At 31.9% G+C, this 16,941-nt stretch overlaps 2 protein-coding genes across 2 annotated transcripts; both read left to right on the top strand.

Annotated features, from left to right (window-relative positions):
- The first annotated feature begins 3,723 nt into the window (after positions 1-3,723).
- LOC139489944 (protein fem-1 homolog A-like) lies at positions 3,724-4,089 on the top strand. Its single transcript, XM_071276793.1, has one exon. It carries the CDS (start codon positions 3,724-3,726, stop codon positions 4,087-4,089), a length of 366 nt encoding a protein of 121 aa, XP_071132894.1.
- Positions 4,090-4,148: 59 nt separating this feature from the next.
- On the top strand, positions 4,149-4,484 carry LOC139489945 (homeobox protein Wariai-like). Its single transcript, XM_071276794.1, has one exon. The coding sequence runs from the start codon at positions 4,149-4,151 to the stop codon at positions 4,482-4,484; it is 336 nt and encodes a 111-aa protein (XP_071132895.1).
- The last annotated feature ends 12,457 nt before the right edge of the window (positions 4,485-16,941 follow it).

Raw genomic sequence — 16,941 nt, forward strand, 5'->3', positions numbered from 1 at the left:
TTGAAGGTGGTATGATGACTTGTAAATATATCTGTTTAGATAATTTTTGTATATTTTTTTTATTGTAATCTTTTTGGAAATCTTTTCACATCTCCTTACCTTTATTTTTATCTTGAAATGTATATAATTTATTAAGTATTTTCAACATTCCAGATCCGACTGAACCGAAGACCTTGAAAACCAACACACCATGTCATTGTCATGGTAAGTTTTTATACAGTGATATAACAATTGATAAAACTCGGCGAAACTTATCACTCTTTCTAATAATCAACATGTTCAACCTTAGATTGTCTTTAGAATTTTATTGCTGTCGTCATGCGACTGGTAGTACTTTTCTTACTTCATAGTAATCCATTTTTTTTTTATTGCTTATCAAATTATCTTTAGAGAATATCCTTTACTTGTTTTTTTTTTCAGTATCTGTTCATTCAAGTTTACTGTATTAAATTATGAAACAATTTTAATCATCAAAATGTTTATATAAACTAGTTTCAAAATTAGGCCTTCGAACTAATAGAATAAAGTTAAATTATGTAAAATAGTATCATTAGATAAATAGTTCTTATGCTCTTTACAAATCAAAGGTAAAAGTAAGCGATACAAAACAAAAAACTTTTTTTTTTGTATGATTAAACTTGCAATATTTCTTTTTACTCTAGATGCACACCAGCTTGATGTTAGTTTATGGCAAGAACATGATAGCACATTCTTTGAAACTGATATAGTAAACGACATTATCAAATATTTAGAAACGGAACATTTCGTCGTTGTGGTTGGCATACACCATATTGCGTTGCAAATTTTCCACTTAGGAGGACGGACTATAATACCTTGTCATAGTCCTCAGGAAGTAATAAACCATTACAAAAAAAATGAGTCTCTAATTTTCGTCATTGATGATATATGTGGTAAATACGCAGTTAGCGAAGTTGATATTGACAACTGGATCAATAATATAAACAAATTAAAAATCATGCTAGGAAAAGGCAAAAGTAAAATACTTGCCTCGTGTCGCTTAGAAATATTTAATGAGGAAAAAGAACAAAGATGTTTAAAGCCGTTTATTTCTTATAGCTTTGATCTTTCCTCAAAATACAAACTGTCTCCAAAAGAAAAATTAGTCATCGCTGAAAAATATATGAACAGCGAAGACTGTGAGAATCTTCAAGACGTTCTTGGAAGTTTTGCTTTTTCGCCCTTGCTGTGCTTTTTATTTTCAAAATACGAAACTATTACCCGTCAAGAGCTCTTAAATGAGCCTTTTAACATTTTCAGTTCTGAGTGGGATGAGTTGGAAGGGAACGATCTCCATAAGTACTGCTTACTGTTTATGTTTGTAATTTTTAACGGTACTATCAATGAATCATTGTTCAATGAACCAACTGAAGACGAAAGTAATAAACTTGAAAATGTATTTAAACGTTTAAATATTGAAAGCAGCAAAACATTATCTTTAATCCGGGATAAACTACATTTCTGTGTAGGCACTTATTTCATTAAAATAGGAAAAGTTTATAAAGTTATACATGACAAACTGTTCGATTTTCTCTGTTACTATTTCGGTAAAAAGAGGCTTTCATTGATAATAAAGTACGCAAATATTGATGTTTTGATTGAGCGTGTTCAACTTAAATCCTCCCAAGCTTGTCGCAATAGGTATACCGTTATTATTGAAAGGAAATATGAGAGGGAGTATTCTCAAAGATTCCAAAACGACATCAAGCATGACAGCCTAAATATCGCTTTAAACAACGTAAATATGAAGTACAAAAATTACAGGGAACAGTTTCTTGGACTCCTGAAACCAATAAGCAAGAATTCCATAAAACGAATTATAAATAAAAGAGATAACAATGATAACAACGCATTCATAACAGTCTGTTCAAATGGTTATGATGAAATTGCTCTGTACTTTATTTCAATGGGCGCTGACATTCGTGGAAAAGATACACGTTTGTCTCCAATGACAGCTGCATGTGGATCTGGAAATGTTTCTACGGTTGACTTGTTGTTAAAAAAAGGCGCCAACTTAAATAAAGTAGATACATGCGGGGATACACCCTTATATGTCGCTTGTTTTGAAGGAAATGAAAATGTTGTTAGATTGTTAATCAATGCAAGAGCAAAAATAGACAAAACAACAAAACTTGGAGTGACACCTTTGTTTGCTGCATGTTCTGGTGGAGATGAAAGCATAGTAAGAATACTTGTGGAGCAAGGCGCAGATGTCAATTATGTCACTAAGTTTGGAAATACTCCCCTTGTAGCTGCATGTTGTGGAGGATTCGAGTCGATAGTAGAAATACTTGTCAACAAAGGGGCATTAGTAAATAAAACATTTCAAAATGAAGAGTCGCCATTATTAGCGGCATGTCAGAGAGGACATGAAAATATTGTTCGACTATTGATAAGACATGGTGCCGCGATTAATTATGCTACAAAATCTGGAAACACGTCTCTGAACGTTGCGTGTAATGGTGGATTTGAGTCTATAGTCCAACTACTCTTACGCAAGAAAGCATCAATCAATACGACAAACAAAAATAACAAATCACCGTTGTACGTGTCTTGTCTGAGGGGATACGAGAATATTGTGCAGTTACTGCTAGAAAAAGGGGGCAATGCTAATTATTCTGAAAATAACTATGTACCTTTGCATGCTGCTTGTTTTATAGGAGATTACGAAATAGCAAAGTTACTGATAGGAAAACAGTCCGAAGTAAACACCCCTAAGGGCGATGGTCAGACACCTCTTCATGCTGCAGTTAAGTGTCATAATGAGAAATTAGTCAATTTATTAGTATGCAATGGCGCAAATATTAATAGTACTTATGGTTGTGGCTTTACAGCTTTATACGAGGCATCCATTGCAGGTAATTTGCAAGCTGTGAAAAATTTGATAGAAAAGGGGGCCTTTATAAACGTAGCTTCGGATTCTGGCGAAACTGCATTGTTTGTTGCTTGTCGCGAAGGACACGATGAAATATCGGATTTTTTAGTAGAAAATGGGGCTGACTTAAATAAAAGTAATTGTTATTGCAATACTCCTTTGCATATTGCAAGCGCTGGACAATATGAAAAAATAGTCAAGATTTTGATAAAGAATAATGCTGATATAAACAAATCAAATAACTTTAATGAAACACCTTTTTATATAGCATGTGAATAGTTATCAAAGGTACCAGGATTATAAAAAGGGGTTCTATGAAATTGCTAAAATCCTTATTAACAAAGACATTAAAAGAGGGACGAAAGATACCAAAGGGACAGTCAAACTCATAAATCTAAAACAAACTGACAACGCCATGGCTAAAAATAAAAAAGACAAACAGAAAAACAATAGTACACACGACACAACATAGAAAACTAAAGAATAAACAACACGAACCCCACCAAAAACTAGGGGTGATCTCAGGTGCTCCGGAAGGGTAAGCAGATCCTGCTCCACATGTGGCACCCGTCGTGTTGCTTAAGTGATTACAAATCCGGTAAATAGTCTAATTCGGTAGGTCATATTCATGAAAGGGAAGGGGATTGTAGTTACGACGTAAGGAACATATCCGATATCATTTGTGAAACGGTTATTCCATAACGGTCAACCAACTCGTGATGGCGTCCGTAAAATTTACGAAGTGATGATTTCAACTTCACCATTTGGAACTCTTGGTTTAATAGCTTCTTGCTAATATAGATGAAACGACAGTTTATGGTTGGAACGCGATGTATGCTGCGGCCTCAGCAGGCTATACTGAAGTAGTTGAACTGTTGTTAGAGAACGGAGCAACTGTAAATGAGTACAATACATTCGGATGGACCCCTTTGGTTGCTGCTTGCAGTGAAGGACATACAGACACCGTTATTCTGTTGGTTAACATGGGAGCTGATATTGATATAGCCAACTCAAAAGGAGAGACTCCTATGCACTTCGCCTGCTTAGGTGGAAACAGTTCAGTTTTTCAGTTTTTATTAAACAAAGGAACCGTTTTAGATAGAGTTGATGTGCAAGGAAATAGCCCCCTCCACAACGCATGCTACAGTGGAGATCTTACAATAGTCTCGCTATTACTAGAAGAGTTAATTTTATGAAAAACACACCTCTCCATGTCGCATGTGTCTGTGGACATGATGAAATAGTTCAAAAATTGATGGAGAAACATGCTAGTGTCAAAAAGGTTAATATAGAAGCTGAGACGCCTCTTTTTGTGGCATGTAAAGGTGGTTATCATCAGATTGTTCGGATACTCCTCGAAGAAAATTCTTTAGTTAACGTAGTGAACATATATGGATGGACACCCATATACGCAGCTTGCAAGGCAGGTCATTATGAAACTGTAAAAATATTATTGGAAAAAGGTGCCGATTTAAATAAAGCGAACTGTGATGGACACACACCTTTCGATATAGCAATTATTAACGATCATGACAATATATTTGGATTATTGCAGGATGAGGGAGCAGACATGTTTGACTGGCCTGATTAGATACGTCATGCACATTTAACCTTATGTTATCTTATTCTATCTACGGGGGATAAATTATCTACACAGGAACCTATCAAAATCCTACTGTCACTAACATAGTATTGCGTGACGTCATCATTCATTGGAGCAGAGCAATACTTTATGAAATTAATATCACGCATAAAAAAAATCAGATATCAACTTATATTGGTCTCTATCGCTGTAAAGGTCCAATTCACAAACAAAAGATGTATCCGCTATTACACGTATTAGCTTTAAACTTGTTATGAGAACTGCCGTGAATATTTTAATTTCTAGGGACGAAGAAAGTAGAAGACATAGAATTACACTTTCAAGCTGGAATGAATTTTTCAAACTGTGTATGCACCTATAGTTATGACAAGCGACATTACTGTAAGGTTTAATCAGTAGTTAGATAATAACTTAAATCTCATTGATTACATGTTGTCGTAATTTCTTTTGGTCGTTATATTTTTCTTCTGAATATGCATGTAATGTAATACTTGGCAGTATTATGTCAGTACATGTTATAAGTCAGATTGTTGCTTTTTTTTATATTTGCGACCCTTCCTATTTCGCCTTGGAAAAATGAGAATTTAAAAAACAAATGATATTTGATTTAATTTCTCTATTTCTCTCATTTATACATCTATAATATTTATTACGATTATTACCTAAGGACAGATATTATATTTCTACACGGTAAAAATGTTTGTTTTACTGTGTTACTTTTCGTGGACTGTTGAGTCACTTCCGATTTTGTTTTTGGGTTTTGAGAAATATAAAATAAACCAAGAAAGCACTTTCAATTTTTTATTTTTCGTTTTTGATTTCTCAATCGAAAAAAGTATGGTCGCAAACAAATACGGACCATGTTATTTGTGTTTTAGTCCTTTAATTTATTTCTTTTTGAACACTGTATATCGTTTGTCCTTTTTTACTTAATTTCTTTTATATCGTGGTATTTTTTTGTCTCACCGTATATAAAAACCTAAATAGGATGCTACACGTAAATATACACATACTGGTACAGAATTTTTGTGTGCTGTTGTTTCTTCGTAGATTCTTTGTTTTAGAGAAAAATTAACAACAGATTTATTTAGAAAGGACTTAGACAACTCGACATGTTATTTTAAACACATTTTGTTTATTGTCGAAAATAAGGTTCCCTTTGTAATGAGACTTTAAATATATATACTTGTGTGATTCCAATGCCATACTTATAACGATTATTACCAAAGTACAGATATTATATTTCTACATCAGGATGTTCAAATTTGAAGTTACTTGATTAGAATGGGAGATGGGCGGGGCTTCTGCGAGAGATAGAATATGTACTTTGTGTAATGAGGGAATAGGTGATGAGTTTCATGAATTGTTTGCCTGTAAAAATGCTGATATTTCTTTTTTTTATATAAAAGATTATACCCCATTGTTATATTAATTATCAACTTATACCAATTTTCACACTATGTATTTGTGTTTTATCTGTCCTGTCTGTCTCACAATGCATTATCTAATGTTTGTATGATTATATGGTTAATTTGTAAACCTGGATATATATGAGGTCATGAATAAAATCTTGAATAAATCTAAATTCATATTTATTCTATATTTTGCTACATAAAAGTTATCACACACTTTGACATAAAAGATTTTCTTCTACACATTCATTTATTGTATCTTATCATTAGTCCTTTTCTGTTTATATGAATCATACATTTTTGTATTTGTATATCTTTATATCTTTCTGATCCTTTTTTAAACCTTGAACGTTGCCGTTTTACATTCATTCATTAAGGCTTTCATGAAAATAATTAGCCAGTAATTTTGGTTATCTCACAAACTGTTCATTTTCGAATTTCTCTGAAATCTAACATATTAATACATCTACATTTTTTACTGGTGAATCTAAGGTGGATCCCGTCTCTTAACTACACATTCGCCATGAATTTCCAAATCAGGTTTCATTGGAGGAATGTGTCGTATGCTCACATGTAAGACTGCTTTTAAATTCTTCTTTTCGCATTTTCAAACATTCATATCAGACGCGTTTTTTTTTTGTTTTTTTTTTAAACATAATAGCATTCATTCTCTTCAACGTTCTGATAATGAAAACTACAGTTTGTCCACCAGGTAACAATCGCTTAATGATGACTTGATTCTTGAAATACATGTGCTTCTTAGCACTGAATTTTATAAACCTATATCAGCTTCATCTGCGTATATGACTTGTTAGACTTGTATGTTCCTTAAATCTCCTTGCTTAAAGTATGTCCGTGCCTCTTGTTCTTTCCAGCGAAAATGTTATCCATGATCAGTTTTGTCTTTTCTCCTTTCACATGATCTATGTTGAACACTATTTTGAGTAGAGTACCCTTTTAAAGTTTATGACAATTAAAGTGAACACAGTTTCATTGAATTTGTTAATTCTGTTAATGAATCTGAAACACAATACCATTTTCCTCCAGGAGAGCCACCGCGAATTTTCACGTTTTGTGTTCTAGCGCTTTTATCTTTTCCCATCCACTTTGTTCTTTTGACTTCCACTGTGGTTAAATGTCCCAACTTTTCTAACTGTTTAAGAATCCATAATCGCCTATTGTCAGCAGAAACTACTTTACCTTTAATACGTTGTACCGAAATTGCAGGTAAACTTGACACTGAAAGTCGGTCTTCCATAATATCATCAAGAACCTCACCAATCGAAACACCTGTTCTGAAAGTATTAGCTATAGAAACTTGAGAATACATAATCTCTGAAGGTCTTGCAGTAAAGGACGGCATTTTGTTAACAAGAATATACGATGTGTTATTTATGCTTTGTCAATATCAAATGCACAACCTATTCAAATGTTATGACTTATGTACTGCATTTAACATTTCTTGGTCATTTATTTTTAGTAAATGGTTATTTGCAATTTTTTGAAAGTCAATATCATTGATCAATATTGTTAAACGATAATATTATAATTTCCTGAAAAGTCTATACAAAATTGTCCAACTGATAACGTTAAATAAACAAACAGTTTATCTGGACGTTTTCTAACATACGAGTTTTTCTTGACCTGGAATAGAGACCGACCAGAAGTTTTCAACAAGCTCATTTATAATTTACTGTGTCTGTTTTCATATTAAAAGAAGTTCTCATTAAATGAGTTACATATTAAAATCCTTCTTTTACGAATACTAAATCAGTCAAGGATAATTTGAGAGTATTTCGTATCTAAGATTAGTATTTGAATACAAGTAATTGGAAGAAAGAAGGGGTTAAAACAAAATCATTAAACTTGGGTTAGTCTATGATGAGTTGTTGTGTTTTATAGGAAATGTTTTATTATTATTTGAAGATATAAGCATAGATATAATGGCAATTATATCAATGGTTTAAAGAATTAGTCATGTAAAACTAATTATAATTATTCTATATCAGTATGACCATTACTTCGGGTGATTTTAACGTAAAAATTCATTTTATTTTCTTATTCAAGATAATTGTCGATATGTCCATAAAGTGTTATTGTTTTTGTATGATTGAATTATTTTTTTCTCCGTTTAATTCCCTCATCCTTTCAAATTCAAGTTATACAATGTTAACTCACAATTTCGCAAGACAATGTCCCTCTGACGATTTTCAAAGAAAACAAACCCTTAAAATAAGACAATCATTATTCTTTGTCAATTGAATTATTCACACATAAATGTTATCCAAAATATAGTTCAATATTTAAAAATAGATAAAAGTAAAGGAAATTCTCATATCATATTTTTTTACACGCGGTCTATATTCATTTAAGATTAAGCCTGTGTACAATGGATATATAATGCAGGTTAAACTTGTCCAACTGAATATCTTTCAATATACTAACATACTTTCACTCAAGATATATTTTCTAAATACGTATTATTGGGACCAAAAAGTTCCGAGTCTCTGGTAGGAACATATTTAAAATAATCATTGTACACCAAATAATTATAAAATTGTTGTACGCACACATTATAATTTTTAGCGCAAAAAAGAATCTAGAGCGCTCAATCTCATTTCAAGTCTTTTCCTACTGTACTATCATTATCCAATAATATTAGAAATTACTAGAACACACCCGTGATATCGCGGGTCCGTGACTGAATTAAAGTATATAAATATGCGTAAGCCTTATTTTAGTATTGGTAATGTCATCTGATAAAGTCATGCCGATTATAAGATGCACAGTTTTCTATGCTTTCAAACACTTTTTGTTTGAACCCGTCGACCTGGAATTTTTTAGTGATATTAATTATTTGGAGAACAAAAGGGCCTGGAATGGAGTATTTTTTTTATTAACAGCATTGTCCCATATTAGTTATAAATAACCGCTGTTTTACGTCATGCCGGCTAGCAAATTGAAAACTGTACCTACACGCCTTATTTTAAGTCCAGGTTTTTAGTATTCGTATTGTCATCTTAGAAAGTCAAACTAAATAAAATACTACAATAGGAAACAATGTGACAATGATTGAATATAGTAGTGTCAACTCTGTGATTATGACCCGTGTATTATAGCAAAATCCTAAATACACCCGGTTTGGTGGTGCGTCTGTCAGATGCGGAACGTACAGATAAGGTAAAGGTAACAGGTGAATATACTATTGGTATAGGTATCGGACTCGACCCGGAACTTCTTAATTATTGGCAATATTAATTACGTGGAAAACAAATGGGCCTTGAGTGGTGTAATTTTTAATCAACACCATCGTACTATATTAGTTATATATAAACTTGAATTCTTTGATTCATCGTTTTTACGTGATGACGGCTGACAAATTGGACCTCGTTATTTTAGTATTATAGATTTAACATATTGTTTAATCTGTATCATTTGAAGTACCTATCCAAAGTTTGTATCAGTGGTCACCTCGGTTCTATACATGTAATATTTTAAAATCAGAGGATTTGAAAACTTGCATGTGGAAATATTTCCTACATTGTAACTTAGGAGCAATATCTCACTAAAGCATATGAGTGAACTTTTAAAAATTCTACAACAGCAAATTCAAAACTCGACTTGTCCATAAAATGAGACATAGTGTACAAAGAAAAACAAAAAACGAATGACTTCTGGTCCAGACTTGGTACAAGCACAATGCGGGTCGGTTAAACAAGTTATAGTGCCCCTTTTTGCCTACCTAGACCATATGTGATTAAACTAAAACACACAATAAAAATCCTGCTCAATGTTACTTCTAACGGAATGGCCACTTAAAGTGGAACATGGAATCATTATTCGAATTGTATCTGGAAACTAGGGTAGAAATGTTATTTCCATATCATGTAGGAAGCTTTGTAAACACACTTACACTTGTGCTGCACACAATGCGCATTATGACTATTAATGTCTCTTCACTGATGATCGATACCAAAATATTTTAAGATCTACAAGCTATTATAAAAGATATGACAAATATGTCGCTGCTACGCTATCCACAACTATCACGGAGCAAGCAACTTTTTAGTCCATATTTTCCAAGACAACGTCTCTTCCTTTTGAAAAAGACTTTTATACTATCGATAGATTATTGAACATTAATTATAAGTATGTCTTTAGCACTTTTATTGATTAGTTATCATATATCAAAATATGATATTTTTTTAAATCTTATGTATAGTAACAGAAACAAACGGATTAGATTCATATCTCGAGTGTGCATTCGATGCGCTTTTCTGGATTAACCTTCATCAGGAACGCTCATACACAAACATTTGAAAGCCAAGGATACATAGGAACTTTAACACGTGAAGAGCTATAAAAATTATTTAAGCACAAGTTATAATTATTTACGCGCAAATGAATATATTGTGCACTCAATCTAATATAAAGCTTTTTACTATTGTACTTTTTCCCAGTATTATTAGAAATAGATTTTGAATTCTCTTCATAAATAGTCCAGAGGTTTCCTCAGGGATGGACAATATTGTTTTATCCGTATAATTATGAGCACATGTAAAGTATGACCATATTATTTGTGTTTTTCACTCATTATTTCTTTTTTGGCGATGTATATTCTTTGACTTTTTTTGCTTATTTCTTTTGATCGTACTATTGTGTTCTCTTTCCGTGTAAAAAAAAAAAGCCTAAATACGATAATCCACATACAGATACAGAATTGTCTTGTGCTGTTCTTCGTAGCTTCTTTTTTACAGCAAACTAAACAACAGATTTATTTAGAAAGGACTTTGACAACTCGTCATGTTATTTTTATACACATTTTGTTTACTGTCGAAAATAAGGTTCCCCTTGTAATGAAATTTTATATATATATTTTTTTACCTACAGTGACTTGACTGTAAGTGTTGCTATCCACCAATTGCAATTCATTCAAAATTTTGACCAAATTGCAATTTGTTTTATTAAACCAAATTGTTCAACTGGTCCGAAATTTGAACCAACTGCTGTAGAAAACCACAGTCAGGTCGTGAAAGTGCAAGGTGATAAAATAAAACATACTTACAATCCTATAAGACTTTAACTCCACTTTATTGATGGTATTACTAAATCAGTCTATCAATCTGTATAGTTATATTATAGCCATTACCATACTAAAGGTGAACTGTTTTATTTTGAATTGCTATAAAAATGTCCAAACTAAGCTTTTATATAGTTTTTCTTTCGAAAAGTATTCTATATTCATAAGAATCACACATTATGTGAATAAAATCATTTCATATTCAGTAAAATATTTGTGAAATTGCAATATGTTTGTAGGAAGGGGAGATAATCTTTTTTGGTTTCAAAAAATCTTTATTCAAAAGAATAGTATTTTAGGTTATCTCCCCAAGGAAACTTATCAATAGCATATTGTTATTTCACACGTATTTTACTGAATATATGATGTATTATTTTAAATGATATATGATTCTTATAAACATAAAATCCTTTTCGAAAGAAAAACCATATAAAAGCTTAGTTTGGACATTTTTATAGCAATTCAAAATAAAACATTTTACCTTTAGTAATGGCTACAATATAACTATACAGATTGATAGACAAATTTAGTAATAACATCATTAAAGTGGAGTTAAAGTCTTATAGGATTGTAAGTATAATTTCTTTTATCACTTTGCACTTTCACATTTTGACTGAACAATTTGTTCAATATTCTGACCAGTTGAACAATTTGATTTTATAAAACAAATTGCGATTCAAAATTTTGAATGAGTTGCAATTGGTGGATAGCAACACTAACAGTCAAGTCACTGTAAGAACAGATTTCTACACCTCGATTTTAGAATTTGAAGTACCCTATTGAGAATGGGAGATGGATATTTTTCGCAAAAAAATAGCATATTTGCTTTATGTAATGAGGAAATAGGTGATGAGTTTCGTGTATTGTTTGCCTCATTGTAATATAAAAGAGGGACGAAAGATACCAAAGGGACAGTCAAACTCATAAATCTAAAATAAACTGACAACGCCATGGCTAAAAATGAAAAAGACAAACAGACAAACAATAGCACACAGGACATAACATAGAAAACTAAAGAATAAACAACACGAACCCCACCAAAAACTAGGGGTTATATAATTTATCCAACGTACAAGTTCAAAATAAATTATCAGGTTTTTTCTAATAACTAATACCAAATGTTTTTTTCTATCGCACTGTGTATTTGTGTTTTGACTGTCCTGTCTCGCTATATGTTATCATATGTTTGTATGATTATATGGTCCTCCTATAAACATGTATTTGTTTGGGGTCATGAACAAATTTTAAATAAGTCTAAATTTCTTGAATATTTTATATAATGCTACATGAAAGTTATCATACACTTGTACATAAAAGATTCTCGTTTACAAATTCATTTAGTGTCATTTATCATCAGTCCTTTTCTGTTCTTATGAATCGTCTTTATATCTTTTTAAACATTGAACGTAACTATCTTAAGATCGCCGTTTTTCATTCAATCATTTAGGCTTTTATAAAAATAATTAGTCAGTTGTTTTGGTTATCTCCCAAACTGTTTTTTTTTCTTATTTCTCTGAAATCGAACATATTTATACATTTAAAATTTTTACTGGTGAATCTGAGATGGATCCCGTCTCTTAACTGCAGATCCGCCATAAATTTCCAAATTAGGTTTCAATTAAAGTATTGGTCGTATGCTCACATGTTAAGATGCTTAACTCTTCTTTCGCATTTCAGACATGCATTTCGGAAGCGTTTGAAAACCATTATAGCATTCTCTTCAACGTTACGATAACGAAAAGTACAACGTGTGTTCTACCAAGATACAATCGTTTAAAGTTGACTTATTTCGTTTTAATGCACATGTTCCTTAACACTGAATTATATCAACATATATCAGTTTGGTTTGCATATATGAATTGTTAGACTTGTATGCTCCTTAAATATTCTTGTTTAAAGTCTTTCGATGCCTATTGTTGGTATTTCCGGCGAAAATGTTATCCATGATCAGCTTTATCTTGTCGCCTTCCATATGGAATCGTTTGAACAGTATTATGGGTATTGTACTCTTTTGATGTTTATAACGATTATATCAAACACATTTTCATTACTTTTGTTAATTCTGTTAATGAATCTGAAACACAATACCATTTCCCTCCGGGAGAGCCACTGCGAATTTTCACGTTTTGTGTTCTAGCGTTTTTTTTGCCTATAAATGTGCTTTGTTCTTTTGACTTCCACTGTCGTTAAATGTCCCAACTTTTCTAACTGTTTATGAATCCATAGTCTTCTATTGTCTGCTGAAACTAATTCGCCGTCAATGTCTTTGACCGAAATTTTAGGTAAACTAGACACTGAAAGTCGGTCTTCCATTATATCATCTAGAACGTCACCAATCGAAACACCTGTTCTGGAAGTATTAGCTATAGAAACTTGAGAATACATAATCTCTGAAGGTCTTGCAGTAAAGGACGGCATTTTGTTCACAGAATATAAGATGTGTTATTTATGCTTTGTCAATATCAAATGCACAACCAATTCAAATGTAAATACTTATGTACTGCATAAAATATTTTTTTGTCATTTATTTTTAGTAAATGGTTATTTTCAATTTTTTGAAAGTCAATATCATTGATCACTGTCGTTGAACGATAAAAGTAAACATTTCTAGAAAAGTCGATATGAAATTTCTGATAACACTCATTCAACAAACAGTTTATCTGTAAATTTTCTCACATACGATTTTTTCTGGACCTGGAAGAAAGATAGACTTGAAGTTTTCAACTAGCCCATTTATAAATCACTGGCAGTGTATGTTTTCATATTTTAAGAAATTCTCATTGCACGAGTTATATATTCAAACCTTCTTTTACGAATACTAAATCAGTCTATGATAATTTGAGAGTATATTTTGTATCTAATATTAGTTTTTTAATACAAATAATTGTTTGAAAGAAGAAAAAAACATTGAACTGGGATTAGTCCATGGTGAGTTGTAATGTTTCACCGAATTTTTATTGATATTGAAGATGTAAGCAAAGATAAAATGGCTATTATATCTATTGCATAAGAAATCAGTTATGTATAATACGGTTCAACATAACTAGAATTATTCTATCTCTGCATGATCATTACTTCATGTTATTTAACGTAAATTTCATTTTATTTTCAATTTCAAGTTAATTGCCGACTTTAATTAAAGCGTTATTGTTTTCGATCTGGTCAAATTAAAAGTCGTATTTATTAATTTACATGCATATTGATATTTAAAAACAGAACTTATACTGGTTCCTTATACTCATAAGTTCACAAGACCATTTTTCAGTGTGCCCCGAGTGATTTTAAAGAATACAAACCCTTATTGTAATGACAATCGTTATTCTATATAAATGCACCTATATTCACACATATCCAAAATATAGTTCAATGATATCTAAAAATAGATACACGCACAGAAAATTTTCGTTTCAAATTTAAACAGGTATAAGTATGAGTGTCCTTTGTTTGTTTAAGAAAACAACCTTTGTACAAAGGATATATAATGCACGTACAATACAACTTACATACTTTCACTCAAAATATATTTTGAAAAAATTACTAGTACGTAATATTGGGACCAATAGGTTTCGGAGCTCTGATAGCTAGGGACCTGTGCAAAAAAAATATACATGTATTGTGCATAACATTTTATAATGTGCGCTAGATTCAAATAAACAGCTGCGCCATGAGCGAATGATACGCCCGACGTCTTGTGTGCAAGTTTTATGCAATAATCATAAATAGTTTCTGAGAAAGTTTTAAGCAATAACCATATATTGTTTTTGAGACACGGCGGGACATGTGAAACCCCCCACCCTGTTTTTTTTTTTACAAAAACTAAATATCAATAAAAATAAAATTTTGAATCAAAACTAAAAAGTATACAGATCTTTAGATTAATATAACAAAGAAGTGTGTAAAGTTTTAAGCAATAATCATAAATTATTTTTGAGATAGGGCATGACATGTAAAAAAAAAAACCTTCCCTGTTTTACAAAATACTCAATAACTCAAAAATAAAATTTTGAATCATCACCAAAAAGTATACAGATCTTTAGATTAATAAAACAAAGACATGTGTAAAGTTTTACGCAATAATCATAAATCGTTTTTTAGATATAGCGCGACATATAAAAAGCCCTCCCCCTTTTTTACAAAATACTCAATAACTCAAAAATGAAATTTTGAATCATCACCAAAAAGTATACAGATATTAAGATAAATATAACTAAGAATTGTTTAAAGTTTTAAGCCATAATCAAGAATCGTTTTTGAGATACGGTGCGACATGTGAAAAAAAACTGTTTTAATTACAAAGTGCCGTATCTCAAAAAGTTTTAATCTTATTTTCACCAAAAAGTATACAGATCATTTGGCCATCATAAGAAACAACTATATTAAGTTTCATGAAATTCTCAAGTTACGGTGCGACATGTTTACGCCGAACAGACAGACGGACAGACAGACGGACAGACGGACGGACACCGGACATCTGTATACCATAATACGTCCCGTCAAAATTTTGACGGGCGTATAAAAATATTGTGCGCTCAATATAAAAATGTTGTGCTCGCAAAAGAATATAGTGTACACTCAAATTCATATAGATCCTTTTGCTATGGAACTTTATTCTAATTAAGGAATGACTGTAATAATTTTTCTGTCTATGAAGAAATAACATAAAAAAATTTGGTGCACATTGAATAACGCGCGTAGCGGGTTATTTAACAGTGTGCACCACATTTTTTATGTTATTTCGAATAGACAGAAAAAATATTATAAGGAATTTCTTATAATTTAATTCTAAATTCCATTTTAAACGGTAGAAAACTATGAAAAAACGTTGATGACGTCACGGTCACATGACTAAATTGTGTCTTTGGGCTGATAACAAAATAACGTCAGCCAATCAAAAGACGCGTTACATTCAAAATTAAATTATTAAAATACAAATGAATAATTGACGTTCTCTTCATCAATTGTCCAAAATTGACTTCATGGTTCTAAAATATTGTTTCATTCGTATCATTTAAAGTGCCTATTCAAACCTTACATCAGAGGTCACCTCGGTTCTTCAATATTAGAGAGAAGAAATTGCAAACTTTGCTACACAATATTTCCTTATCTTGGGAGTAATATTTGTCTGAAGTGAATGAGTTATGCATAATTAGGGAAAACAGTAATCGCAAAAATAAAACACAAAGAAGAACAGACCACATGAACCATCGAAACCCGAAACCATAAAAACTCAGACAAAAAGCCGTGGTGAAGTGGTTAGCGCATTGGACTACTAACACACAGGTTTCTGGCTCGATCCACGTTCGGTGGAGAAAATTTCAGGGACTGAATTTTTGGCTCTCCCTTGACACCATTTGCGAGTATGGTCTTGAGAAACAATAGTCCGTCGGATGGGGACGATAAATAAATGATCCGTATTTAGAGAGAGCAATATCTCTTGCACGTAAAAGACACTCTTATAGATTTCGAAAAACAGGAGGCTAATGTCGCGACAAGGCAGCACTTGTACCCGCAAGGTAGGAAGGGAATAATATAAGTTACAGTAAATTGTTTCCCAATCCTATATACATACATATGTTTGAACTAAAGACAAAGAACAACGAATGACACATGGTCCATATAGTCAGACTTTGTATAAGCACAAAATGTGTTTGGTTTAAAATAGTTTCATGTGAATAAACCCCCTATCGGGCCCTGAACACAACCTCAGTTTTGCACATCTAGACCATATGTCATTTAAAAAAACCTGCATAATATAACAATTAACAGAATGGCAGCTAAAAGCTAAAAACAAATAATTAAAAAAAAACAGAGTCAAAATGTGTTCGCTACATCTTGAAGGTATTGAATTACATTCTACCTCGTTGAGGTATACATATTGCGTGGTTTTGACCTTCGTCTTATCCTTATTGATTGCCCATCGGTATACCCTCTCCCTCCTCTGAATAGAAGTTTG

The sequence above is a fragment of the Mytilus edulis genome, chromosome 9 (genome assembly GCF_963676685.1).
Source record: "Mytilus edulis chromosome 9, xbMytEdul2.2, whole genome shotgun sequence".
NCBI lineage: Eukaryota > Metazoa > Mollusca > Bivalvia > Mytilida > Mytilidae > Mytilus > Mytilus edulis.